The sequence below is a fragment of the Aspergillus ibericus genome, assembly GCF_003184845.1.
Source record: "Aspergillus ibericus CBS 121593 unplaced genomic scaffold BO80scaffold_21, whole genome shotgun sequence".
NCBI classification, from domain to species: domain Eukaryota; kingdom Fungi; phylum Ascomycota; class Eurotiomycetes; order Eurotiales; family Aspergillaceae; genus Aspergillus; species Aspergillus ibericus.
This window is the reverse complement of record NW_020292119.1, coordinates 465,847-490,159: the sequence shown is the minus strand read 5'-3', so window position 1 is coordinate 490,159 and position 24,313 is coordinate 465,847. Positions and strand designations below refer to the sequence as shown.

At 54.5% G+C, this 24,313-nt stretch overlaps 8 protein-coding genes across 8 annotated transcripts; 1 reads left to right on the top strand and 7 right to left on the bottom strand.

The window, feature by feature from the left end:
• Positions 1–1,244: 1,244 nt before the first annotated feature.
• On the bottom strand, positions 1,245–2,618 carry BO80DRAFT_465208 (kinase-like protein). The gene is made up of 4 exons (XM_025722703.1): positions 2,037–2,618; positions 1,878–1,976; positions 1,694–1,803; positions 1,245–1,643 (listed from the first exon to the last, which is right to left on the bottom strand). The coding sequence occupies exons 1-4, from the start codon at positions 2,227–2,229 to the stop codon at positions 1,302–1,304; spliced, it is 744 nt and encodes a 247-aa protein (XP_025575062.1). The 5' UTR covers positions 2,230–2,618; the 3' UTR covers positions 1,245–1,301.
• Positions 2,619–3,555: 937 nt separating this feature from the next.
• BO80DRAFT_96385 (uncharacterized protein) lies at positions 3,556–5,245 on the bottom strand. Its single transcript, XM_025724966.1, has one exon. The coding sequence runs from the start codon at positions 4,872–4,874 to the stop codon at positions 3,711–3,713; it is 1,164 nt and encodes a 387-aa protein (XP_025575061.1). The 5' UTR covers positions 4,875–5,245; the 3' UTR covers positions 3,556–3,710.
• nut2 (mediator complex subunit NUT2) lies at positions 5,246–6,310 on the bottom strand. Its single transcript, XM_025724967.1, has 2 exons — positions 6,024–6,310; positions 5,246–5,971 (listed from the first exon to the last, which is right to left on the bottom strand). The coding sequence occupies exons 1-2, from the start codon at positions 6,212–6,214 to the stop codon at positions 5,617–5,619; spliced, it is 546 nt and encodes a 181-aa protein (XP_025575060.1). The 5' UTR covers positions 6,215–6,310; the 3' UTR covers positions 5,246–5,616.
• Positions 6,311–6,314: 4 nt separating this feature from the next.
• On the bottom strand, positions 6,315–9,788 carry BO80DRAFT_382923 (putative serine/threonine protein kinase). Its single transcript, XM_025716907.1, has 3 exons — positions 8,603–9,788; positions 8,462–8,559; positions 6,315–8,413 (listed from the first exon to the last, which is right to left on the bottom strand). The coding sequence occupies exons 1-3, from the start codon at positions 9,477–9,479 to the stop codon at positions 6,407–6,409; spliced, it is 2,982 nt and encodes a 993-aa protein (XP_025575059.1). The 5' UTR covers positions 9,480–9,788; the 3' UTR covers positions 6,315–6,406.
• A 2,195-nt stretch (positions 9,789–11,983) lies between these two features.
• On the top strand, positions 11,984–13,760 carry BO80DRAFT_425543 (uncharacterized protein; the record flags this gene model as incomplete). Its single annotated transcript, XM_025719542.1, has 2 exons — positions 11,984–12,055; positions 12,112–13,760. Coding segments are annotated over 2 exons (1,622 nt in total), but the record flags the coding sequence as incomplete, so codon positions are not given.
• Positions 13,761–14,486: 726 nt separating this feature from the next.
• On the bottom strand, positions 14,487–15,945 carry BO80DRAFT_455620 (uncharacterized protein; the record flags this gene model as incomplete). The annotated part of the gene is made up of 6 exons (XM_025722120.1): positions 14,487–14,525; positions 14,566–14,869; positions 15,009–15,484; positions 15,537–15,604; positions 15,663–15,686; positions 15,807–15,945. The coding sequence occupies 6 exons, from the start codon at positions 15,943–15,945 to the stop codon at positions 14,487–14,489; spliced, it is 1,050 nt and encodes a 349-aa protein (XP_025575057.1).
• Positions 15,946–16,726: 781 nt separating this feature from the next.
• On the bottom strand, positions 16,727–18,512 carry BO80DRAFT_356361 (DnaJ and TPR domain protein; the record flags this gene model as incomplete). The annotated part of the gene is made up of 3 exons (XM_025715787.1): positions 16,727–17,000; positions 17,047–18,208; positions 18,275–18,512. 3 exons carry the CDS (start codon positions 18,510–18,512, stop codon positions 16,727–16,729), a joined length of 1,674 nt encoding a protein of 557 aa, XP_025575056.1.
• A 962-nt stretch (positions 18,513–19,474) lies between these two features.
• BO80DRAFT_465201 (uncharacterized protein) lies at positions 19,475–23,693 on the bottom strand (the record flags this gene model as incomplete). The annotated part of the gene is made up of 10 exons (XM_025722702.1): positions 19,475–20,130; positions 20,188–20,477; positions 20,525–20,566; positions 20,618–20,634; positions 20,737–20,870; positions 20,914–20,989; positions 21,035–22,249; positions 22,308–23,260; positions 23,336–23,542; positions 23,603–23,693. The coding sequence occupies 10 exons, from the start codon at positions 23,691–23,693 to the stop codon at positions 19,826–19,828; spliced, it is 3,330 nt and encodes a 1,109-aa protein (XP_025575055.1). The 3' UTR covers positions 19,475–19,825.
• Between the last annotated feature and the right edge of the window lie 620 nt (positions 23,694–24,313).

Below are 24,313 nucleotides of genomic sequence, written 5' to 3'. Positions count from 1 at the left end.
CAGGATCGAGTCGGTTGTTTTGAGCACCTATATGGTTACTAATTACAGATGATTCCTAGTTCTGCGTGGGAGGAGATATATTACCTTCTTGTTTGATACCTGTTATATACACGACCCCGTCAAGATAATATCCTACTTGTATAGTACTCCATCTCACCAAATTCCTATCACGACACGAGAGATTTATCATCTAATCAAATTATTGATCTAACACTTGAACCTGCAGGACTGTATATAAGGGTACTGTACAATTCTATTAATGGACTCGGATATAACTATACAGAATCAGGATAGAGCGATAATTACATATTGATGGATGTGATAGGGATATTCTTAGTTCTATATAGGTAGGTTTATCTCAATGACAACACAGGATGTGAGCGATCTGGATCAATGATAGTAAGATATGCAAAAAGAGAAAATACTCCTGGGTCTCGATACTCATCTAGTTAGCTAGACTAATCTACCTACTATCCGACTGTAGATGAGTATCTCTACAAGCCAGAATGAAGCAACAGGGCCTGCAGAGTACGAGTAATTCTAGTACGTAGACATTCTAATTATAATTCATTAATACGATTATTTACCATACAGAAGTACCCAGGTCAGTACAAGTATCCATTCCATCATTGATCATGCGAGCATTATCCCATCATCCACCTACTACCCGTAACTAAATCATACCATCTATTACTAACGATATCTGCGTGCTCTGTATATTCTCAAGTAAAGAAGAACCAGGTACATACGACCATAGGGTGTGGAAAACAGGGCTTCCCGTCCGCTCAGCCGTACTTAAGCCACACGCCGGGAGGTTAGTAGTTGGGTGGGTGACCACCAGCGAATCCCTTCTGTTGTATGTATCTTTCTTTTCCATTTTTTTTCTTTGCTTCTTTTTGTTTTTGTTGGGTGGTTGGCATTTATATAGTATGGAGTATTATGTAGTAGGTGAGATGGGCTAATTGGATGTGGCGGATCCCGACGGGGATTATAAGACTGCGCCGATGTACCTGGAATGAGATCATGATTTAACTATGTAACAAGAAATAAGTGTCAGCATCGTAAGAATGTACAACCGGAAGAGAATATTTAGTACTCTTTTGAATAACTGCATTCTCGGCCTTCTCTGCGTTAGTTTGATCAAGCATACAGGCAATGATCTCTTCAACTACGAATGTGTTATATCTTGCACTACATCATACATCAAGTAATAAACCCACGAGAATGGAGATAGTCTACATCATCCTATCTTACACATCCAATCCACTCCAACCAATCCAATCGAAGCATCCAAAGCAAGATTACCCCAAATACCCCCCCTCCAAAATCTCCCTGACCGTGATCCTCGCCCGCGGATCGGGATGTAATACCTCCACCAGAAACTGTACATCCTCGGCTGCCACCCCCTTCTCGACCATCGTATTCGCCCACATATATGCCTGTTCTGGCTGTGGTGGGGGTAATTCTTCTCTACAGTCCGCGTAGAAAGGTACTGAGGAGAGGTCGAAGTCGATGGCTAGTTGATCGCGGAGAGCGTGTTCTTTTTCGACTGCTGTTTTGGGGACAAGTTGGGGTAGAGGATTGAGGGTGTCATAGATGCCTGGGGCGTGGAAACCAACCTGTGCTTGGAGGAGTTGCGCGAGCTGGGAGTATCCATTAGTAGGGATGATGTATGTTGGGGGAGGTAGCATACGATTATCCCCCACGACCACACATCCGTGCTTTGATCCCAGGGTTTGTTGAAATGGACTTCTGGGCTGCGGTATGTAAGGGCTGTAATCTTTTCCGTTGATGGTTTGCGAACTATACCTCGTCAGTACATCCAACAATACCAAATCTATACTGACGAATGATGGAGGAAGATGGAGGATACATACTTCCCCCACAATCCGCAAGTCGGACAATCACATCCTTGACATTCTCATTTGGTTGGTCAGGATCAAATCCCCCAAGAACAATATTCTCCATTTTCAAATCTACATCCTCAGTATTAGCACATCACAACCACTCATCATTGAATATTGAGATAAGCATACCCGTATACACCAACCCCCTCATATGCACTGTCCACACCCCCAACAACACCCCCTTCATAATCCACTTAATCTCCCGCATACTCAACGCTCTCATCCGTCTCACGTCCCAAAGCGTATCCGTGAACGCTTCCAGCACCATCATCGGCCCCGCGGGTTCCGAATCCGGGATATAGTCCACTAGTTTGCGGATCATGGGGTCGTGGATGAAGAGGCGCTACATGGTGAGTTCGTGGGTGAAGGAGGAGAGGGTGCTGTCGGTGGGGGAGGGGCGTTTGAGGATGTATTCTTTCTTTGGGGGGGTGTCGGTTACGGCGAGCCAGATGTGTGGACGGGTTGGAGTGAGGGGATGGAGGAGACGGTAGGGAGTTTTGGTTGAGCTGTGGTGGATTGAGTTGGGATGTAGTGGGGAGGTATGGTGGGATTGGGGTTTAGGGAGTTGATGAAGGGGGAGGCGTGGGCGTGTGAGGAGGGAGTATAGGGCTTTCATTGATGCTTGGATGGTATGTTTTTGTTGTTAGGGGTGATGGGGGTGGGAGATTGTTTGAAGGTTTACAGCTGTGTGGTGGCTATTGATTGTTGAAGGGATTAATGTTTGTAGATGGTGATGCTTAATGGTAAGGGATGTACCTGCGCGTGGTGACTTTCTGACAGGGGTGCTTAATCCTTGTAAACCCCCTTAAGCCACTCACCGCCTGTATCACATCCTGTAATGAAGAGATGATAAGAAACCATGCAATAAGATAATCCAAGTCGTACGCACTCTAGACTATACAGTAACCAGGAATGGAGGATATAGGAATCCTAGATACCACCAACGAACTCCGTGCTGAATATCTTCCATGCATAATAGCACTGTACTACATGCGTTATTCACCATCCATTCATCCCACTCCATACACTTATCTACATATATACTCCGTAATATATACCAGGTACCATCGCATGATGTCATACACCACACTGTCTACATACCATGCATAGAACCGGATATCCCCGACCCTATGTACATAGTCCACTGTATAATCCCTCACACAGATTACATACACATCTTACATAACCTCCTATCTGACATGCTTACAAACGCAATCATATCATACTCCGTACTAGCAGCAAAGAGGGGCAGGAATCCTTTGTCCTTTGTTCATAATGAGCGCGTGGGCTGGGGAGCATGATATCATCGGGTAGTGGTACTGTGTACCGATCCACCCACTATTGATTGGTCTCCACTATACGGAGTACGGAGTACCCGAGGTAAGATAGATACACTGTCGTGATTCACGAGGCATGGGCATGTTTTACCTGTTAGAAATACTACTATCAATGTACTATGTAGGATTGGGTGGGTGGGTTAAAAATTAGTGGAACGAGGATTGGTGAGGGGTTTGTGTTATTGGTGCTTGTGCTTGGTGTTGGTAGATAGAGTGAGGGGAAGGTGACTCATTGCGTGACGGTAGTTATGTATCTAGTAGGTTCCATTTGTCCTACTCAGATCGTTATTCTACTATGTACGTAGTATGTATTCTACTATTCTACTATGTATGTACGAGGAGGATTTGTAAATAAATGATGTCAAAAAAAGCATAAAACATGATGCAGTACGTCCATGGTACAAGGGTATCTTCGCTACCAAACAACCACCATACTATACAACCGGCATGACCTCATAATCATCAATCATAAACTACTCGGCATACTCTTCTGTTTCTGAATCGAATCCGTAAAATCCGTCGGACTCAATTCCCGCTCCCCCGCCGAGTTATTCGTCTGCGTCTCGCCACTCCACGACTGCGAAATGTCCGAGTGGCCCGTGGGCGGGTCGCGGCCACTGCGCACCATGCTGACCCGGGGACTCTCCACCGAGTGCTCGAACATGGCGATCGAGACATCTTCTGAATCCATGCGGGGATGTTCACGGCGTCGCGCAGCCGGCGGGGCCACCGCGTGGGTCAGGTCGGAGGTGACGCGTGTGGCGTCGACGAAATCTGGAAAGTCTTCGCGACGCGAAGGTCGGTGGTAGTAGATGGGGGTGTCGGGCTTCCAGACGTTGGGGAGGTGGGTGCCACCGCGGACAAGGAGGACCAGTTTGCCCAGGACGGCGAATTCGAGCTTGAGCTTGATGCTGTAGATGACGCCCTTGATCATGGTCTCCATGATGTAGAGGTCGCGGTATTCGATGACGAGGAGGGCTAGATCCAGCGAGATGATGATCAGGTTGATGGCCACCAGCTGGTACATGATCTTGCGCTTGCCGCGGTCGGGGTCGAGACGGAGCATGCGGATGGTTTCCCAGATGTAGAGCACGGAGAGGATGAATTCTTGCAGGCAGAAGAGGGTCATTTGAATCTTTTCCATGATGTTGTAGCCGGAGATGAAGACGGTGTTGTTGGGGGCCAGGTTGGACCCGTAGGTGAGGACGGAGGTGGGGATGTGCAGCAGCACGGCGTCGACGATGATCATGGTCAGGACGCGGCGGAGGACACGCGGGTTGGGAAGGACCAGGTGCAGGCGCGAGTAGAGCACCACCGATTGTCCGGTCACCATGGCATACCAGCCAATGGTGATGAGGGTGATGGATAACGCGGTGGCCGAGGTGAGGGCAAAGTATTTCAGCAAAAAGCCGACGGAGTAGGGGATTAATCCCAAAGACGAAATCAACAGAGACCAGAAGTAGGGTCCGCGGTACTGGGAAAAGGTGACAAAGACGAGGATGACCAACTCAATAGCATTGTACCACGACAGAGCGGCCATGGTAGCGATGACGATGCGAAGAGCCAGGCTGTGGCCGGTATACGGCCCAACGACTCCATTGCCGGGGGAGGCGGTAGCGCCAGTGATCATGATGCCATGTTGTGATGGTGAGAGAAATGAAGAGGAGGAGGAAGAAGAGGAGGAGGAGGAGGAGGAGGAGGAGGAGAAGAAGAGAAGAGGAAAGACTAAGCGAGCCCCAAAAGAGGAGATGCAGGATCCGGGGCAGGGCTTGTTTTTTCCGATGGCTAATGATAACCAGCAAGCATCCAGCAAGGCCACTTCACTTCCGATGGAGACGCTGACAGGTCGACGGCCCTCAGATCCCTTCCGTCTGGGGCCAGCCACTGCCCGGCTGACGGGCGGGGCCCGACGTGACGCTGCGCTGCTGCATTGGTGGTCTTTTATTGGATTTGTTCCGGGTGGAGAGATTAATGACAGTGGAGGTGGTCTGGTGTGTGCCCGGCAAGCTGGGCGGACGCTGGAGGGTGATGTTGGGATAGCCCTCCTGGGTGATTCTAGACGTCTTTTCCCTCAACCGGCCACAGAATCAGAGAGATCTCTTCACAACCCTTGCGTCCACACGTGGATCGCCTGGGAGATATTAATAGCCTCAGCACCCCCCAGCCCAGGGGCGCTGGGCGGCCACAAGGCTGAACCTTGCTGACTTGTGACTCGAAAGTCTAAGGTTGGTCGGCAATGGATTCCGACTCCGCCAACCTCAGCATCACCATCAGCCATAATCAATAACATTCATAAAAATACCATAACTCCAACCCTTCACGGATCCCCAACTCCAAACCAATATTCCCCTCTATCCCTTGAAATTACCCCCTCAGCTACGCCCTGCCTCCCCATTCCCTTCCCCCCCGGTAGCAGCCAACACCCGATCCACTTCCCCCCTCACCTCCGGCATCGCTCCCCTCATCTCCCTGGCCAACACATCCCGGAAACTCCCAAACGCTTCTTTCTTTCCCCGCAGGTCCTGGTTGCCCCGCTGGATCAACTCCACGAATTCACGAGTGTAGATATCCGGGTTTCGTGACGCGTCGACGTAATCGATGATCTCGGGGGGAAGTTGGATGCTGTGCACGGGAGGGTCGTTCGGATTGCTGTTGGGGATGGCATCGGCGTGGTGCGTATCGGCGGTGTGGGTGCTCAGGGTTGAAAGGGCGATAGTGAGGTTTTTTCTATTCATCACAAATTAGTCTTACGATTTATAATAAAGAAGACATGGCGTACATTTTGCGGACAAGCTCTTGTTGCGTCTCCGGGCCTAGGTAGCCGTGCACCGCGGATTGGATCTCAAACAGGTGTTGGATGACATCTTTGAGGTCGGCTGGAAGCGGAAGCGAGTTAGTAAAACATTCATCGAGAAGAATGAGAAACCAAATAGACGCACCGTCGACCGCGCTGAGGGGAATAGGAGCCATGGTGGGATTGTGGTGAGAGATGGAGACGAAGAGAGAACCGCGGCGAGTTCAATCCGGGGTAGACTAGCCGTTTTCGGTAATCTGTCAGTGCTACTCCGTACTAACTTTCACTGGTAAATGCATTGCTCGCTCGCTGATCGCACAGGTCTACCTATGTATAACAGATTACGTTCTATCTATATCTCAACACCATTACACCTCTCGCGTCCGCAGTGGCACCCGCGCCATCTCGATCTCCGTCTCCATCTCTAATCCCGACAGACTTGGGAATCGTCGGCTGAAGTTCTCCTCCCAATCATCGCCCCCCACCGTCGGCGATGTCACCGTGGAACTGCTGTCCTGGCTCTCCGCTGCACCAACCCGCAGCCCCTTGGGCTTTGGTGGTAGCGCTGGCCGCGGCCCCGTACGCTGCGAGACCGCATATCCGGTCGACGCCGTTTCCTGCCGCGACAGTCCGCGAGGTTCGAATCGTTCCTGCACCGGCGAGGCCGCAGAGGGCGTGTACCCCGAGCCAGTCACCCGGGTGTTCACCCGTGTATCTGGACGCGCCTCCGTGGGCTTTGCCTGCAAAGCGGGGCTCTCGTCCGTGTATCGCCCGTAGCCCGTCGCCGTCTTCGGCGGAGGCGGCGCCCGGTTCGACTCGCTGAGCAGCGACTGCACCTTGTTCTGGATCGCCTGCGACCGGGATCCGTCGTTGCCCTTCCAGCCGCCCGCGCCGCCCTCGGCCACCCGCCGGCGGTACTCCGCCGCCGCGCTGGCTACACGCTTCTCCTCCTGGGAGAGGCGCCGCCGCTCCAGCTCCCGCCGCATCTCGGGGGAGATGTCCTCATTGTCCATTTCGATCAGATCGCTGGCCGGCTCGGCCGTCACCTCCGCTGCTGGCACCACCGGCTTGGGAAACTCCTCGGCCACAGGAGACTGCGTCTTGCTGTCCGGATTGCTTTGTTCGAACCGCCGGAAGGCATCGCCGAACCGCCCCGCAAACAGCGTCTTCGTGCCCGACAGTGACAGTGTCGACAGGCTTGACCGTTTGGTGTGCTTGGCCGTGCCGCTGTACCGCTTCTCGCGCTTCCGGCTGCTCTCCTCTTCTCGCGCCCGCAGATAATCTACATCCGACGAGATGTTGCGGTCGTACGGTTGGTCTGTCTCCGTGCGCGCATGTTGCAGGGGCGCGCCACCATCGTATGACGGGCGCGGCAGGTCGAGCGATGAGCGTGCGCTCTCCGATCCGCGAGGTACCTCAAATCGCGCCCCAGCATGAACTGATACTGGCCGGGATCGACTGTTGGCCGACTTGGACCGGACGGGCTCTTCCACGTCCAGATTGGTCGGTCGGAGCCCGTCCAGGGATGGCCGCGGTGAGGCGGACAGCTCGGAGACCCGGTCGGCCGAGACTCTTGGATTGGGAAAGGAGGAGCTGGTAGGCGACGGAACCTTGCTCTGCCGGGCCGATTTCCGGTCCGTTTCCGCCGTCCACGGTTGGCTGGACGGCCGACGTTGATGGTCACCGGCAGGGAACTTGTAGATGGGACGGCTAGATGGCTTGGACTCCAGTCCAGGCGTCGCCGGAGGGGAGGTCATCGTGCCCGTCGAGACCATGGTCGGTTTCTGCGGAACGGGCTGATACAGGGGCACCTGGGACCGGGAATCCTCGCGGTAGGTCTCGAGCACCTCCGAGGACTTGGTTTTGATCGGCGTCGGCTGAGGGCGTCGAAGGACCGTTGGCTCCGACGCGGGCTTGGGGATCGACTCATTCTCCGGCGAGGGCCGCTTGGCAAATGCGTCGTCTGCCAGTGCGTTGGTAAGCCTCTGCGCCAGATCCTCGTCTTCGGCTTTGGTGCCGGAAACGGTGGGCTCGAAGTCGAACTTGCCCCCCTTCTCGTGCAGGATCTGGAATTGGTCCAGAGAGGGAAATCGGTTGGCAAACTCATCGGCAGACTCCCGCTGTCGGTTGCCAGCATCGAGGACTGCAAAGGGATCTCCGGAGCCGCGGTACGGGGACGGGCTCGGTTTGGCGGAGCTGTGTTGCGACTGAGTCGGTCTTGTCGGACGGCCCCGTCGCATCGGAGCAATCTCCGGAATGATCTGAGTCTCCTGCACCGGGGGAGAAAAGACGGCACCCACCTGCGGTGTTTCGGTGGGTGATGGCGGGAGTTCCTGGTACCGGCGGGCTTCCGACGTCGAGCGATTGGCATAGATCTATCCCGGTGAGCTTCCTCCCCTTTCATCTGCAGGTACATCACTTACATCGCGGATCGGGACATCCTTGCCCTGCATGTGGCAGATCTCGCGCACCACTTCGAAGATATTCGGGCGCTTTTGGGGGTGTTCTTTCAGCATCCAGGCTGGAACGGTCAGCATGGCTCCACCTCGCATGGAGGATCTTACCAATTAGCATCTTCAAGCGGTCGGAGAAAGGCGGGTAGCTAGGAAACTTGTAGCTTGCATTCAAGATGGCCATCTGCCCCACCTCCTCGAACGGAGTCGTATAGTAGCACAGCTTGTAGAGAAGGACACCCAGGGCCCAGATGTCGCTCTTCTCATCGATAGGCTGCTTTCGGTAGACGTCGATCATCTCCGGACTGCGGTACTGTAGCGTGGTATGGCGCTGGACGTCGTCCTCGATCAGCCGGCCTTCTGCCGCGGATGTGGCGGCCGGGCGCGGCGGGGCCGTGGAGCCAAAGTCGCACAGCTTGTAGAGAGAGGTGCTCCCCTGGCGAGAGATGAGAACATTCTCGACCTTGAGATCTCGATGCAACAGTGGAGGCTTGAGGTAGTGCATGCAGGCGACACCTTCCGCCACGTCGGAAAAGATCTTGATGATCTCCGGCTCGGTCAGTCGGTTCTGCAAGCGCGTGTTCATAAAGTCGATCAGACCGCCACCGGAGCAGAACTCCATAAGAAGAAAGACCTCGTATCCGCCACCGTGCAGCTGCGACGCATGAGAATCAATGTAGGTGACAATGTGCCGGTGCCCTTTGAGCTTCTTCATGGTCTCGACTTCGGTGCGCATGTTGGCCAGGGCCGCCTTGTCCGGGACGGCCACGCGCTTGAGGACCGCCCGATCGGAGCCATCAACGGGTTGAGGCAGGCGCACAACGTAGACGTGGGCGAAACCGCCCTCGGAGAGGTATTTCTCGACCACGACCCGATGGCTGCCGACTTGGACCTTGGTTCCGGGCAGAAAGGTGCCGGCGGGGGCGCTGATGGCGGCCATGGGGTTGTAGACGGGGACCGGGTGACCCGCCTGGGCCTGGTAGGACATGGTGGGAGGAATGGGACGGGCCCTCGAGGGGCACGAGAGCGATGGTCAACGAGACGGACTATGGCTGCATCAAAGGGAAGTTGGCCGGGGTTGGACGGAGGACGACCGAGAGAGGACAGTTGGCGGCGGGGAAGGGGCGGTACCTGACCAAGGCCAGGGGTAGGTAGGAATGGAGTAGACGAGGTGGAGAGAAGGAAGAGGGGGGGGGAAAATCGAGGAGAGGATTTCTGAGAACCAGATAAAGGAGGATTGAGGCAGCAGCCAGCAGAGCCGGATGGATCACTGGCCAGCAGCAGTAGCAGCAGCAGCAGCAGGCGACAGGAATGGCCAGGAGGGATGGAGGCCGCCAGTGGCTGTTCGTGGAGTCACCGCCTGGCAGTACGGCGGCGTTGAAGGCTGAAACGGCCCCTCGGCTGCCACCCACCGCTGACAGGAGAACTGCTGGAGCTGGAGACTGGAGTACCTGGAGTGAGCCCCGATACTCCTCCTCTTCCCCAAATGACTTGCTAAGTAAATCCCCGTGATCACTTGGTTCCTGTAGATCACGGGGCCGCATGCGATCACCCGGCACAGCTGTTAGACTGCCATTGAAGAGACTGCAGCGTATCCTGCAGAGAAATTCATCTCACCCATCTCCCACTTGGTCCGACTTGGAACGACGTTCATGTTCAGCTTGTGATGCCCATTCGACTCATCGTGTCTGCCTCAGGCATGTATGAAGTACTACAGACAACCCGCGGTCGCCTACATCCCAAGTCATAGCGAAGCATCTTGTAAGCGTCTTATGGTATATCTTTCAAAGCATCCAGTTGATACCTTCTAAAATATTGAAAAGGCCTTATCAAGCACTTCTGAACGGCTCCGTCAAGCGCTTCAACAGGGTCCTCCCTTGTCGTTGAAGCGGTGAATATAGGCAATAACTACGGAATAGTAAGATCGAGTCACGTTACCATCTAGAAGCCTCAGGCTCTACATCACCAGAAGCAAATATATATTTGCTTATCTAATTGTATCGAGCCAATCGCAGCTGTGGGGGTCCACCAATCAGCAGCAGCGTTGTCCCCGCGCGATGCCCCAAAGAGAGAAACCAAAACAAACATGGATTGATCTCGGCTTCTGCCTCAAGCAACGCTGTCTTGCTAATATCGCAGTCTGCAAGAATGGTGACATCCGTGGTAGACTCTAGCTAATTACCTTGATCTCCCCCGACCAGGATCAAATAAGGTTGGAAGATCCAGCCGGCTCGCGGCGTTGCTTGTGCTGTATAGACTTCCGTTGGAATGTGGACGTGCTACAATTGTAGTTTAGCACATACTAGACACATCGATCGTCAACCAAATCGCAGGACAACGGCTGGACAGTTCGGTATCCAGCAGCCTGCTTCAGAATGTAGGCGCAGCTGGAGCGAATTCCATCGATAAGTATAGCCTGTCAGTCTTACCGCACTGAAACCCAGCCATTGACTCCCCATCAATTTCCACAATCCATCCCTTCCACTGCCAGTCTGCCACATCAGCCAGGTTACACAGGCAGCCATCTATCCCACCGATCGGACAATCGAGTATAGGATACGGAGTAGGCGGACTTGCTTGCTGCGGTTGCTGTGATCCGCTTAGCGCTGGATGGCGATAGCCAACCGACTAGCCGTTGTCACCTTACTTGCCGCCGGCGATCCTCCTCCACGTCGCTTTTTGTTTCCTCCCTCTGCTCCATCGTGTCACCTATTATTATTGTCTCATCCAGGTGAGTGCTTTCCGACCTGTTCCTGATCCATCTAACACATCTCACTGGATAGACGCGCTGGATTCCAGTGCACACCCGATGTCACCTTGAACATGTCGCCTCGAATGCCATCGCTCCTACAATAGCCACCACCAACGCTACTATATATTATATAACCATTGAATCATTCGCCTAGCACCTCACGATGGACGGCCCTCCTCCCCCTCCCCCTCACGGCGAGAAACCCCAAACCACCCAGGGCGAATACCGCAAGACCTCCGATCTTCCTCCGGGAAACTACGATATTTTCATCATCCCCCCTCACTCTGCCGGCTCCGGATTTCTCTACCTCCCCTCCCTCCAGCCCCAACGCAACAGTTTTATCGCCGGCTGCGTGTCTACACTCTTCGTCCTCCTACTATGGGTCACCCTGTCTCCGATACTGAAAACATGGTACGCTCTCACAGTCACCAGCGGCAGCGGCATGGGCATCGCGGTGCTGTCCATTGGACTCGGTGTCGCCGGCTGGGCTTTGGGGTATTCACAATCGGATTCCGGGAGCCGACGACGGCCAAATTTTGGGTTTAGCGGGGGTCCAGCGGGTGGACCCTCGGGCAATGGAGGCGAGTACACGAGGGGCCACGGGGCCCAAGGACAAGGTCAGGGACAGGGACAGAGCCAGGGCCATCCCGGCGGACAGCAAGGCCAACAAGGACCGCAAGGTCAACAACAGTACGGGGGCAATTTCAACCCGCCACCCGGTGCGGGTTACGGGAATCAGTACAATGCTGGCGGTGGATCCGGTGGACCACCCCCGCAACCGCCGCCGCAGGCAGGCGGATCAGATAAGACAGGTTCGTCTGCCACCGGCTCTGAAAGCAAACCCCAAAGTGGAGCTGATTGGGAGAAGGCCCGTGAAGAGACCCGGCGCAAGGAGGAGCTGCGCCGCAAGATGGAGGAGTTCCGGCGGAAGCGGGAGGCCGAGCAGCGTGAGAAGCAGAAGCAGCGCGAGCGCGAGGCCATGGAAAAGGAGCTGCGGGAACGTCGAGAGCAGCTCGAGAAAGAGATGGCCGCCGCAAAGGAGGCGGCCGCCCGGGAGGCGCGCGAACGAGCAGAGCGCGAAGCCGCCGAGGCCCGGGCCAAGGCGGAGAGGGAGGCTGCGGAAACGCGAGCCAGGGTCGAACGAGAAGCAGCGGAGGCGCGTGCGAAAGCGGAGAAAGAAGCCGCCGAGGCACGCGCCAGAGCAGAACAGGCGCGAAAACAAGCTGAGCGAGAAGCAGCTGAAGCGCGTGCCAGAGCGGAGCGGGAAGCGGCTGAAGCACGGGCCAAAGCCGAGCAAGAGGCCCGGGAAGCGCGGGAGCGAGAAGCGCGGCGGGCAGCGGAAGCCCGCCAACGAGAGGCGCGCCGCGCCGCGGAGGCCAAGGCCCGGGCGGAGCGAGAGGCCGCCGAAGCCAAGGCCAAAGCGGAGAAGGAGGCGGCGGAGGCCAAGGCTAGAGCGGAGAAGGAGGAGGCTGAACGGAAAGCAGCAGCCAAGAAAGAGGCGGACGCCAAATTTGCGGCCCTCAAGGAGGCGGCCGCGAAGAAGTACGCCGAGAAGAAAGCCAAAGATGCCCAAGAAGCGGCGGCCAAGGAAGCTGCTGCGGCTGCCGCCAACCAGAAGGCATCCAGCACGTCCACTCCACGCAGTCCATCCCCCAAGAAACCCACATACACCCGCAGCACTACCACCGACACCGACAGTGCATACTCCTTCCGACCCCAAGACCGCGCCCGCCGACCCTACGGCGGCGCGTCCTCCGTTTACTCCGACTCCTCCTACGCCCCATCCCAATCTACCGCCCGCACCACTCCTCCGCCGTCCAACCGCGGCGCCTACGAAACCAAAGACCCCGACAAGATCGTCATCAAGGGCGTCTTTGAATTCAACAACAGCTTCGTCCGCAGTCCTGTGGCCCAGCTCGTCTCCGGCCAGGGGATGGTATCCGACGGCCTCGTCTTGCGGATAACAACAGAAGGTCTCTTCATTGACGACGAAGTACGCGGGGTCGGCCAACGCGAATGGGACATTAAAGCCTGGACCATGAACCTGGTGGAAGTGTGGTGTCCTCAATACGGCAACCAGCGTCAACCTCCCAAGCCCCCACCCGGTCCCTTCAACCGACGCTCGAACGAGCCCACGCCGGAAGAATCCGAAGCGTACTTGGGCAATCTGCTCAAGGTATGTAAGAATACCTGCCGACTATCAACAGGGGGCGGGGAAGAGCAACGAATTCTTCATGTGCTGCGGGCTTCGGTACGAGACCAAGAAGGCAAACGGTATGTGTTTGTGTTGCAGGAAACGGAGGGATGGAAAGTGGCGATTGGATTACAGAGATTGAGGCGGGGGACGTTGTCGAGGGCACTAGGGGTGACAGGGTTGGGGGTGAATGAGAGTCGGATGATTCTGTCGGGGTTAGGATATGAGTGATGCGATTTCTTATTCTCTGTTTGTTTGCTTTCCCAGTATGATGTTGGTATGATTGTTCTGATTTCAGATATCCCTATGTTGATATGATGCATGATGTATATATTAATGATTGCAGTGTATATCTATAACTTCCGCGAGTAGTGTAGTAGGTGCGTAGCATCATAGTGTGTGAACAATCCACCTCCATCCCATCCTATCAATCATCTACCCAATACAGAATAGTACTGGTAGTAATCCCCCCATACCAATACACAATACATTTCAACCTTCCTCAGTTCGTAGTATCGTACAGTCACTCTCCTAGCACTCTCTACCAACCCAATCCAACCAAACATACCCAACCCCTACCTTTCTAAAAACATCAACCCTATCCCTCTCCATACTCATACTCATACACCCCAACCCCAACTTCTTCCTCCATATAATACATAATACATTCTCACACATAACCCCCCAAAAAGGATAAATCAAGATAGATAAAAAAAATCACCCACAATGTCCCGAATCCCTCCTCGACCGCCCACCCCACGAAACCTTTCGAAACATCCTCGTCCAGCCTCCTCCTCCCATACCCCCTTCCTCATCCCCACCTCCCTCCTTATCCTCATGCTTCTCATTCCCATTCGCTTCGCCCCGAAACTCCAAACTAAACCGACTGCTTCTCGTCCGGGGGACAAACATCATCGTGTAGTCGTGATAGTCGTCGATGTAGTCGTCATCCTCATCTTCTTCATTCTCTTGTCGTGATTCGAGATCATGGTCGGGGTGGATATTATGGTTATCGTGGGTGAAGATGTCCCCGTTTCCGTTCGCGAATGTCATTCTTGGGTCTGTGCCCATCCCGCCATTTCCACTGCCTCCATGGGATCCAATACCCGTACTCCTTCTCCCACCTACAGACTGTCCCGGTGACCCAACTCCAACCCCAGCCCCGCTCCCAAAAAACGCATCCGGGTTATTAATCGGATTCGTTCCAATGGCGGTAGTACCGCTCCCGCTCCCGCTGCCCATCGTGCCGCTGCCGCTGCCGGAGCCGGATTTCTTTCTCCCTTGGGAGGATTTCCTTCGGGACGAGGAATTGCCCGAGCCGGAGGCGACGGAGTTTTCTAAGGTGGAGGAGGATTTTCCTTTTAGGCGGGTGAGGAGGATGTGGATGGCTGGGATGCACGAGCAGATCAGCCCGAAGCCGCCTTCTGCGTCTCTGGTTCGTTGGTTAGTATATCAGTTGTGGATCGGTATGGTAAATAATCGTTGGTGATGGGGATGATGGATTGATGGATATGTGTGTGTGGAAGGGAATGAAAGTGAGGGTAAAGAGGTTTGTTGGGGAGGGGGAATACCCTGATAACAAAATCTTCATATAAACAATCGTCGAATCCAACTCCCTGATCTGCTGAATCACCAACACTAATCGATAAAGACTAAACCCGACAGCGAGACCCCCGGCACCTAACATCAACGCGACTTTACATTTCTTCAATGCGGATAATCGTAAGGGCCACATGAGGAGGAGTGGAAGCAGGAGAATGGCGAGATCGGTGACCACGCTCATGACGGCGTCGGCGAGCAGAATGGCGGATTTACTGAGACATTTGGTCTCCAGGGTTGGGAAGAGCCAGAAGACGGAGACGGGGGTGCAGATGAAGACTTTGACGAAGAAGATGATGAGGTAGTAGATGACGGTGAGGGCGAGGACGACGCGCACGCTGATGATTTGGCTGGGGCGGAGGACGAAGATGCGGGCGAGGATGGCGAGGAGGGTGATTTTGGCAGTGAGGACCATGGGGACGTATAAAACAGTTAGGACGTAGAAGATCTGGGTTGCTTGAGTTAGAGGCGGTTTGAAGATGCGGGGAAGAGAGGTGTGCCTTGTAGATGACGATAGTTTGTGACGGAGTCAGGGATGAGATTGGTTTGCTGCCGCCGAGGGTTGCGACTGGACATTCGTTAGTGATTCGTATAGAGAATGGAGATAGAGAATGGAGGGAATATACAGAGGAGAGCTAAAATGCAGTATGCTGTGAAAAAGACCTAAGCCAATTAGCCCATCATTCAAGATCAATCGAGGCGAACAACCCAGGAACAAAAGCAGAATGCTGCAACCGTCAGCGAGCCCGATAGCTTCAGAATCCACGTACCATCTTCCACATCCACATGGCGCTTGTACCTCACGGCCACCAGCAATCGTAGCGCCACGAAGATCGACACCATCGACAGACACAGGATCTGCGTGACCAGGCTGATGGTCCGAAGGTATCCATAGTCCTGCTCAGGCATCCTGCCGACTGATGGTGCTCTGATCATCCAGACGAGGGTTGCTATCGGCGACAGGGGCTGGTCTTTTCATGACGCGAGCCGGGGTGGCACTGTGGTCGGGTACTCGACGTCATCATCTGCGGATGGACTTGGTCCATGCAACCTTAATAGATGCCTGGCTGGGAGGGCCCGTTCAGCCTGGTTGGGCTGGGGATGGGCTGGGAGATCAAGAAGAGGAACTGGGAAGAGTCATGAGCCGTCCTGGGGGAGTGATGTCGTCGTGTCCGGGGCGGACGCCACATTCCGGCGGCAGCCATCGGATCGAATGTTGTCAGGCTTCATGCTGTCACCGGGGGTATGTTGATCGTGCCTGAGCCTGGAGTCTGGCGAGATGCCACTAATGCACCAGATGGAGGTAATGACTGGATTGCTGAAGAGTGCGCCACGGTAGATGGATCGAGGATTGTCGAAAGCCAGGAGGTAGAAGAGAAGTGAAGTGAAGCTACCCGGACGATCACGCCGACCCACCGATCCAGACCCGGAATCCTCTTCCGTGGGAATTGATTTGTACAAGACTATGTATATTCATATATTCAACTACACCCAGATCCATCCAACCATCAGTCATCCCAGGTATATAACGCCGAAAGTAGCAAGATCAATAACACACGCCTCCGTCCACGACGGATGAGAGAAAGGAAACAAACAAGCAACGGCACCAGGTCTATCGCGTCATTCTGTCATGCGGGGAATCAAGCAAATCACTGCAACCCAACGATGCACCAACTTTTATGCTCGCTGTCTAGAAGGGAAATCCGCCGGGGAATCCGCCGCGCTGTCCGCCGGCGTGTGCAAAGCCGCCGCCACCGCCGCCGTTCATCATGTTGAACAGCACGCTGGGGTCGATGTTGATATGGGTGCCGCCCATACCTCCCATGCCGCCCATACCGCCCATACCACCCATGCCTCCCATTCCTCCCATACCGCCCATGCCACCCATGCCGCCGAAGCCTCCACGCGAGAACATGTCGGCCGGGTCCATCAGGTCGTCGCCGTTGTCGTAGGCAGCGCGTTTCCTAAGATCATTAGCACATGTCACAAGACCGCTGTAGAAAAACTTACTGAGGATCGATCAGCGTCTCGTACGCCTCGCCAATCTCCTTGAACTTCTCGTCGCCCGCCTCGCCGTCCCGGTTCTTGTCCGGGTGGTACACAATCGCCAGCTTGCGGTACGCCTTCTTGATCTCATGCTCCGACGCCTCCTTCGACACCCCCAGGATCTTGTAGTAGTCCTTGCGCTGGGCCTTCTTCAGCTCAAACTCCGCCCGGCGGATCTCCTCTTGGATGCCCTTCTCGGTCGGGTTCGTCTCGGCCACCGCCTTGTAGTCGCGCACGGCCTCTTCCCAGTTGCCCGCGCCGCCGTACGCCTTGGCCCGCATCTTCTGCGCCTTGACGTACCCGGGGTCCAGCCGCAGGGCCTCGGTGCAGTCCGCCACCGCGCTGTCGTACTCCTTCAGGTTGATGTAGGCCTGGGCCCGGTTCTGCAGGATCTTGGCGTTCATGTCCTTGTTCTTCGGGTCGACCGTCAGGGCCTCCGACCACAGCTCGATCGCCCGCCGGAAGTCCTTGGCCTTGAACGCCGTGTTGCCCTCTTCCTTGGTGCGCACCAGCTTCTGCACCGTCCGCAGCAGCTTGATCGCCACCTTCATGTCGGGGTCCAGCCCCAGGCACATCTTCAGCAGCTTCAGCGCCTGGTCCGTGTCGCCCATGCCGTAGAACGCCCGGGCGCGGATCATCAGCGCATCCGGGTCCTGGCTGTTCTCCCGGAGCATCGCGATGGCAATGTCCTGCGCCTTGCCGAACGAGTTGTCGTTGCCCATCTTCAACTGGGCCTCGGCGGTCATCAGCGTCCACTTGCGGGGTTCCTTGACTCCTTGGCCGAGGAGCTGGCGGGCCTGGTCCAGGCAGAACAGTACCATCGAGACTCCGCGGTCCTGGGCCAGAGCCTCTTCCGCCTGGGAGACGAAGCGCAGCATTTTCTCAGCGGCCGCACGGTCCGTGGCGGAGGCCGGGGGTTCAATGCGGGACAGCACATCGAGGGCGTCGGCGGGGCGGCCCAGACTGGTCAGGATACGGGCCTGGCGATACATGATCTTCATGTTGGTGGGGTCGAGCACACAGGCCCGTTCACAGTCCTCCAAGGCGGCCAGGTATTGGTTGGCCGCCATGTATGCAGCTGCCCGGTTGGACAGGTAGACGGATGAATCCGGGCTAATCTCGAGGGCTGTGGGGGTTCGTGTTACTATGACTGCCACGGACTGCTCAGCGGAGAGAGAAAAAAAAAACCTACCCTTGTTGAATTCCTCGATGGCGCGAGGGTAGTTTCCATCCTTGAAAAATTTGTTGCCGGCCAGCTTGAAGGCGTCGGCATCGGCGGTGTTCCCATTGGACCGGTGAGGGGGCGGGGTTGGACTCTTCTCGGTGTGTGTGCCATTGACGCCGTTGGTGGCCGCGGAGGGCGAGCCTATACGGGGATCGTTGGTGTCGACGTCCATCGAGCTCCGGGGATCATCGCGAGCGGCAGCCATGGCGGATAAGCGACGTAGCTCGTCGGGGTGAAGATTAAGAGGGTGGAAGTTGGGGTCGTGCGTATAGCGATGGTGGACGGCGGAAAATGACGAGGTGGACCGCGGCACCGATGACGGTTTCGTCCGGACAGAAGCCGACTTGGACGGAGTGGAGGTGGACCGACTGTGTGTCGGGCGAGACGGTTTGCGAGGGATCGACGGGCGCTGTACCGGCGTCGGAAAAGACTGCGTATGGGGAATAGGAGGAGGAGGGTGAGAGTGCGAGTGTGAGTGAGAGTGAGAGTGGTGGCGAGTGGGAACAGAGTGAACGGTGTTCGCCCGGTGAGGGGGAGGAATGGGCCGAGTCGGAAGAGATTCGGCTCTGATCGACGCGGGAGAGGGAGTCGCGGTCGCTTGAAAGGGAGGAGGGGGAAGAGAAGAAGAAGAAGAGGGAGCCGAGTAAGGAGGAGGAGAAGTAGGAAGAGGAGGAGGAGGAGGATTAGATTTGGCCTTGGAAGAGGATTTGGATTTGGCGGAATTGGATTTGTGACGAGAGAAAAGATGCGGGAGCCCCATCGCCGCTGATTGGTCCGCGCCGATCGAAGGGCAGCGAAGGCGGTGGAAATCTTTCTTTGATACCAGCGATTCTTAGCAACTCTTAGCAAGTCGTAGCCTCTCCCTGTCCCTCGCGTCGGAAATGGCGGCGCTGCTCTCGGTCGGTCAGTCGGTCGTCGGTCGTCGGTCGTCGGTCGTCAGTCCTCAGTCCTCAGTCGTCGAGTCTTCCAGTCCGGCGTCTCTCAGTTCTCGCTCAGGCGTACATGGTGTGACGTTGCCAACAGATGCCACGCGTAAAGTCGACCGGATGAGAATGAGAGATGGTGTTGATGTTGATGCTACTGCAGAGGAGATGAAAAGTTCAACGGTCTGGCATTCATCTGTCAAGCTGCTACTAATATTAATAGTCTCCATCCAGACGGTTCCAAGTGCTCGAAAATCCAGTGGCTGGGCCGACCATCACCTGCTAGCGTCTGCGCTTGTCGAATCCCAGCGGCGAGTCCTCGTCATGCGAGTTGCCAACAGCAACTGTCCTCCAATCCACTGCTCCAGTTGCCTGCACCCGCGGCCGCTGTTTGACCAGACTTGATGGCCCAGTCGCTGGCCAATCTGAGCGGTTGACACCTCCAGATTCTTATCGCCGACTGCCCGAGCTGGGGCCACCGCGCCACGTTTACCTCGACCGCACTCATCCCTGCTCTCCGCCTTTCATCAGCACATTTCCTTCATCTTCTGTCGCTGTAGTCCGGAACGCGGCTTTTAATGTTAAGGACGGCGCCTTATAGTAGCTGTTCCAACTGTAATTCCGCCTCCGTATGTTCAATGACCTCGTTCATCTCCCTTCTCATTCGGACTTGCTGCTCGGAGAATCGGCGGATCTGCGGCTCTACAAGCGCACCGCGATAGTCCCGTGAGGCCCATCCAAGTAGGGTTCGAATGATTTCGGTGATGTTCTCCCCAGTCTCCTTGACTAGACCCAGGAGCTCTTTTTCCAGGCCCTGGGCGCTTTTCTGGAACACGTCGCTGCCATTGACCTTCGCCTGCTGCTTCATGATATCCCTCATTCTAGCCAGCGTACCTTTCCCTGATGGACCGAGTTAGGAGTGATACGACACGGAACACAATTGTAGTCAATATTTACCAGCCTGTGCAACACACTCCTCATATACCCGGCTAAGCTCTGTAGCGATCACATCGGAAATCATTCGACTGTTCTCCTTTTGCTGAGCTTTGAGGTTTGACTGGGGCTGTTTGAGCAGTTGTCGGATCGACTTCTGGTAGGCTCGGACAGTGCCGTCAAGCATGATCTTGGCTTCGTTGGCGAGACTATCTTTTTGGGGATCGATAGCGTCCTTGTGGAACACACATAAGGTCCTATCCATCGTTTCGGTCAGCTCTAGGAATGCTTGTGGTATGAGAATCTCAAAGGCTCTGTTCCCTGTCAGTCTTTTCCAGGACACCACTAGACTTTGACGCACCTTATCCAGCCGCCCACAATCTTGTCGAGCATCGGCTCAGCCCTGCAAAGAGTCAATCTAGCTAGTCAACGATCTAGTGGAAGGTCTGCGTACAACTCCTTGTTCATGTCCTGCATCTCTCGTCAGCTTCAATCTGTCAACACAGCAGCCCACTCGGCCAAAAGGCCACTCCAGCCAGATTACACTACTTCATATAGCACAGAAGAACTTACTTTGTCACGAAATACTCCATAGCGGCGACAAGTGGCCCGGTATGTCTGCCAATGGAGGCCTCCGTCCTTCTCTGGGCCGTTCCAGCGAGACACGGTTTGGGGAAACTGTAAAGTGGCCCAACACGCCGCTCGGTCTATAACATTAGTGCTGCGCATCCAGGCTAGCTCTAGACTTACCCAAATCATTGGTCACATTTTCGCGGAATATTTTCTCGAGGTCGGAATTGAAACCCTTTCCGAGCTCTCGCATTCCCTAGAGAGGTAAGTCTTGTCCTCTGAGACGGAGAGTGGCCTGTACCTTCTCCAAGTTGCCGAAAGCATTGTTAAAGTCGGCTTCAATTTCCAATCTCTTGCTGTCCGATACCGTATCTGCAGCGTTAGTCACAGATGTCCACAAAGACATCGACTGAAAGAGCTGGTGAAGATGCACCAAGAACCGGCGGGCGGAACTCTCTCTTGCTTTCTCCGTTAATGCGATACAATGGCGTTGCAGCTGTGGGATTTCTGTCTCCTCCAGTCGGGCATATCCGCGAACTTTCGATCTCCTTTCGCATCGACCTCGAAGTTCCTGATATGCCCTGGAGGACACGCAGAAGATTGGTAGACTCTTCTCAACCGTCCTGTAGTCCCGAGTCTTGGTTCTGGTGCTGCCATCTTCGTTGATCTCTTGATCCATAATCCAAATCCCGTGGACAAAGTCGCGTTTCATCTCCTCCTTGGAATAATTGTTTCGAGCCTCGATGCATGTCCGCAGTCTGTCATGCTCTTGACTCTCTCGCACCATTATCAGTTCCTGCAGCTGCTTCTCTTTAGCGTCTATTTGCTGGTGGAGTGACCGCCGCTCGTTTTGCAGCTGCTTTCTCTGGCTTTGGAGGTCGTGAAAGTTATGCAACAACCTTTGACCCAAGGGGAGACGTCCCTCGCTAACCGGCGGCTTCTTCTTGGGCGACAATTGCGATGGAGTGAAGAGAAATTCTCCGGTCAAGCGTTCTTCGAGCTCTTCTATCTTCGGTTCCATGCGGTCTACTTTTGCAACCAGTCTGGTTGATCCCTGCTGAAGCTTTCTGATTTCACCCTTCAACAACCTGCATTCGTGACGGTGTTCCCTCAGCTCCCCCATTGCGGGCAGTTCAAGTTCCAAGGCTTGGATCACTTCAGCCGTGGCAATGTCGTCGGTTTTTGTGCATATGAACGTGATGTCATTGAACGCACTGTCCATTTGCATTTGCCTTCTAAAGTTCCGGCTGAGCAGATCCCGCGCGACCTTGTCGTCGACTGCACGATTGATGGGCGCCACTATCCAATGGGACGAACAGCGCTTCATGTAATCGTTCGCGACGGCCACTCGGGCTGCATTCGAGTCGAACACGCCTGGGAGGTCGACCAAAATCGCACCAGTTTTCAACGCTGCCGCCTTGGTATAGATTCGAACCACGCGCACAAGGGGCCAAAGACCGATGCCATGATCTGTCAAGTCCAAGCCGTCAGTAGAGTGCGCTTGTTCATCAGGGCCCTGCGTTTGTGCAGCACCCTTCTTCGGCCTCCCTTTCTTGCCCTTGCTGTGGATGTACAGTTTCAAACTTTTCTGCAAAGATATTGGGATCATCTTCTTCGAAATGCATAGTCGTGTCAAGCAGTTCGCAGACCTTTTCGTTGCCCATGAGGTCATCAACAGAAGCGTCTAAAATGTTCTGCGGTGTCAACGCCGGATATACAGCCTTGATTTTCTCGAGAGCCACCGCTGCATGCGAGTCCGTGGGCGCCTCTCCACGTCTCACTATCTCATAGTAATCCTGAATCTCAGCAGAGAGGATCTCCAGTTCCTGCTGCCACTCTCGGCGCCGAATAAACTCCACCTCCGCTCTGTATTTGGAGTCTCCATGGTTATAGGAGATTTCCGTGGCCACGGCAGTCGATGCACGCATACAATCAGTCGCGACCAGATTGTTCTCGTCCAGAATTGCATTGATTAGGGATGATTTGCCCGCGCCGGTGGTCCCAACCACTCCGATGATGACCTTCTCCGTCTGAGCATATCTCCGCATCCGTTCACATTCGGTCATCCACTCCGTGTCCGTTGCCAATTTGCCATACCCTTCCATGACCTCCTGCAGTTTATCCAGTGCATTGGTACCTGTGCCCACGGCGGCTTCCAGGACAGCGATCTTGGGATCTTCCCTGTCTTGGAGATCATAATCCATAGCCAAGCCCTCGACCAGGTCAGCCTCCTCATAAAAAGGATCGTCCAACATTTCCGTCTCAGGGACAGCCGAATACTCCGGAATATTCGATATATCTTCGGGAAATCGTTCTGTTTCCAGTTTCTCGGCCTTGAGAAATTCACTAGGTCCCGGAGAAACGAGCATATCATCATTATCAAATGATGGTTCCACCTGTTCCTTCTTGACTCGCACCGAACGCCCAGAAACATAAAGCAGGTCGTCATCATCATCATCCTCCGGTGCATCAAACATGATAGTATCCGTCGCTCCAGATCGATCCACTAGGGATTTAAACTCGGCAACTTATGATCCCCTCGTCAGCCAGGCACCCAGTGAGCTGAGCCTAGAGAAAAAAAGAAAGAACGAAAATCACTTACAGCCAACACACGAAGTCATCTCAACCCGGAGTGGATCCATTCCCGCATAGCAATGCTCATACAACCCCTTCACAAACCCTTCATAATCCTCCAGTGCCTCGCCCTGCACCTCCAATGACGCAAGGTATTCCACTCGCTGCGTATACATCCCCCTCAACATCGGCGTTACCCCCGCCCAGCCACCCGCGAAATCCGCACACGGTGGCGCTAGACTCAATCAGTCGAGATCCTCTCATTATGGTATCGGTATATGAGGGATCAACTCACCACAGTCTTGACCGTTCCAGATCCGGGCATGACGCGCTGTTTGCTCGGCTACGAAATGCAGCTGAGCGAGGTGTGAGATGTTTGTGTTCATTTTGGTTGCATGTGACTTTCTTATCTCTTTAGAGATACCCAATGTAGTAGGATAAGATGAAGTAAACAAAGATGTTGAAAACGAGAAACAGGATAGAAGATAAAGAAATGAGATATGTGTACGTGTTATGGCACGCGGGGAGAGGGAAGATGAGAAGGCCTGTGGAGTTAACACACTTGCATTAGTACTGCCCTTAAGACTAGACATTCACTCGGTCACTCTATCAGTGTTTATATCCCTTTCTCCACATGAGAACTTGCCATGACGACGGAAGTGGGGTGGGTGGACGAGGTTGTATCAACAAGAAACACATAAGAATAAGTTGAGTCAAGATGGTGCTTCGTATCCAGTACGATCGAGAAAGGGGCACCTGTCTATACAACGCCCACCCCCAACCCACGACCGTTACATACATACCTATAGAATGAAACAAATCAAATCAAAATAACCATCATACCATCAACTCCCAATCCTACTAAAACCCACATACAATATAGAGAGAAGTGAGGTGCTCTAACCCCCATACTAATCTTATCCATCACACAGCATAGAACATGAAAACCCTCCTCCGCCTTGGATGTTCATTCTCTGAGCTTTATATGCTATTCCTAACCCTCCTG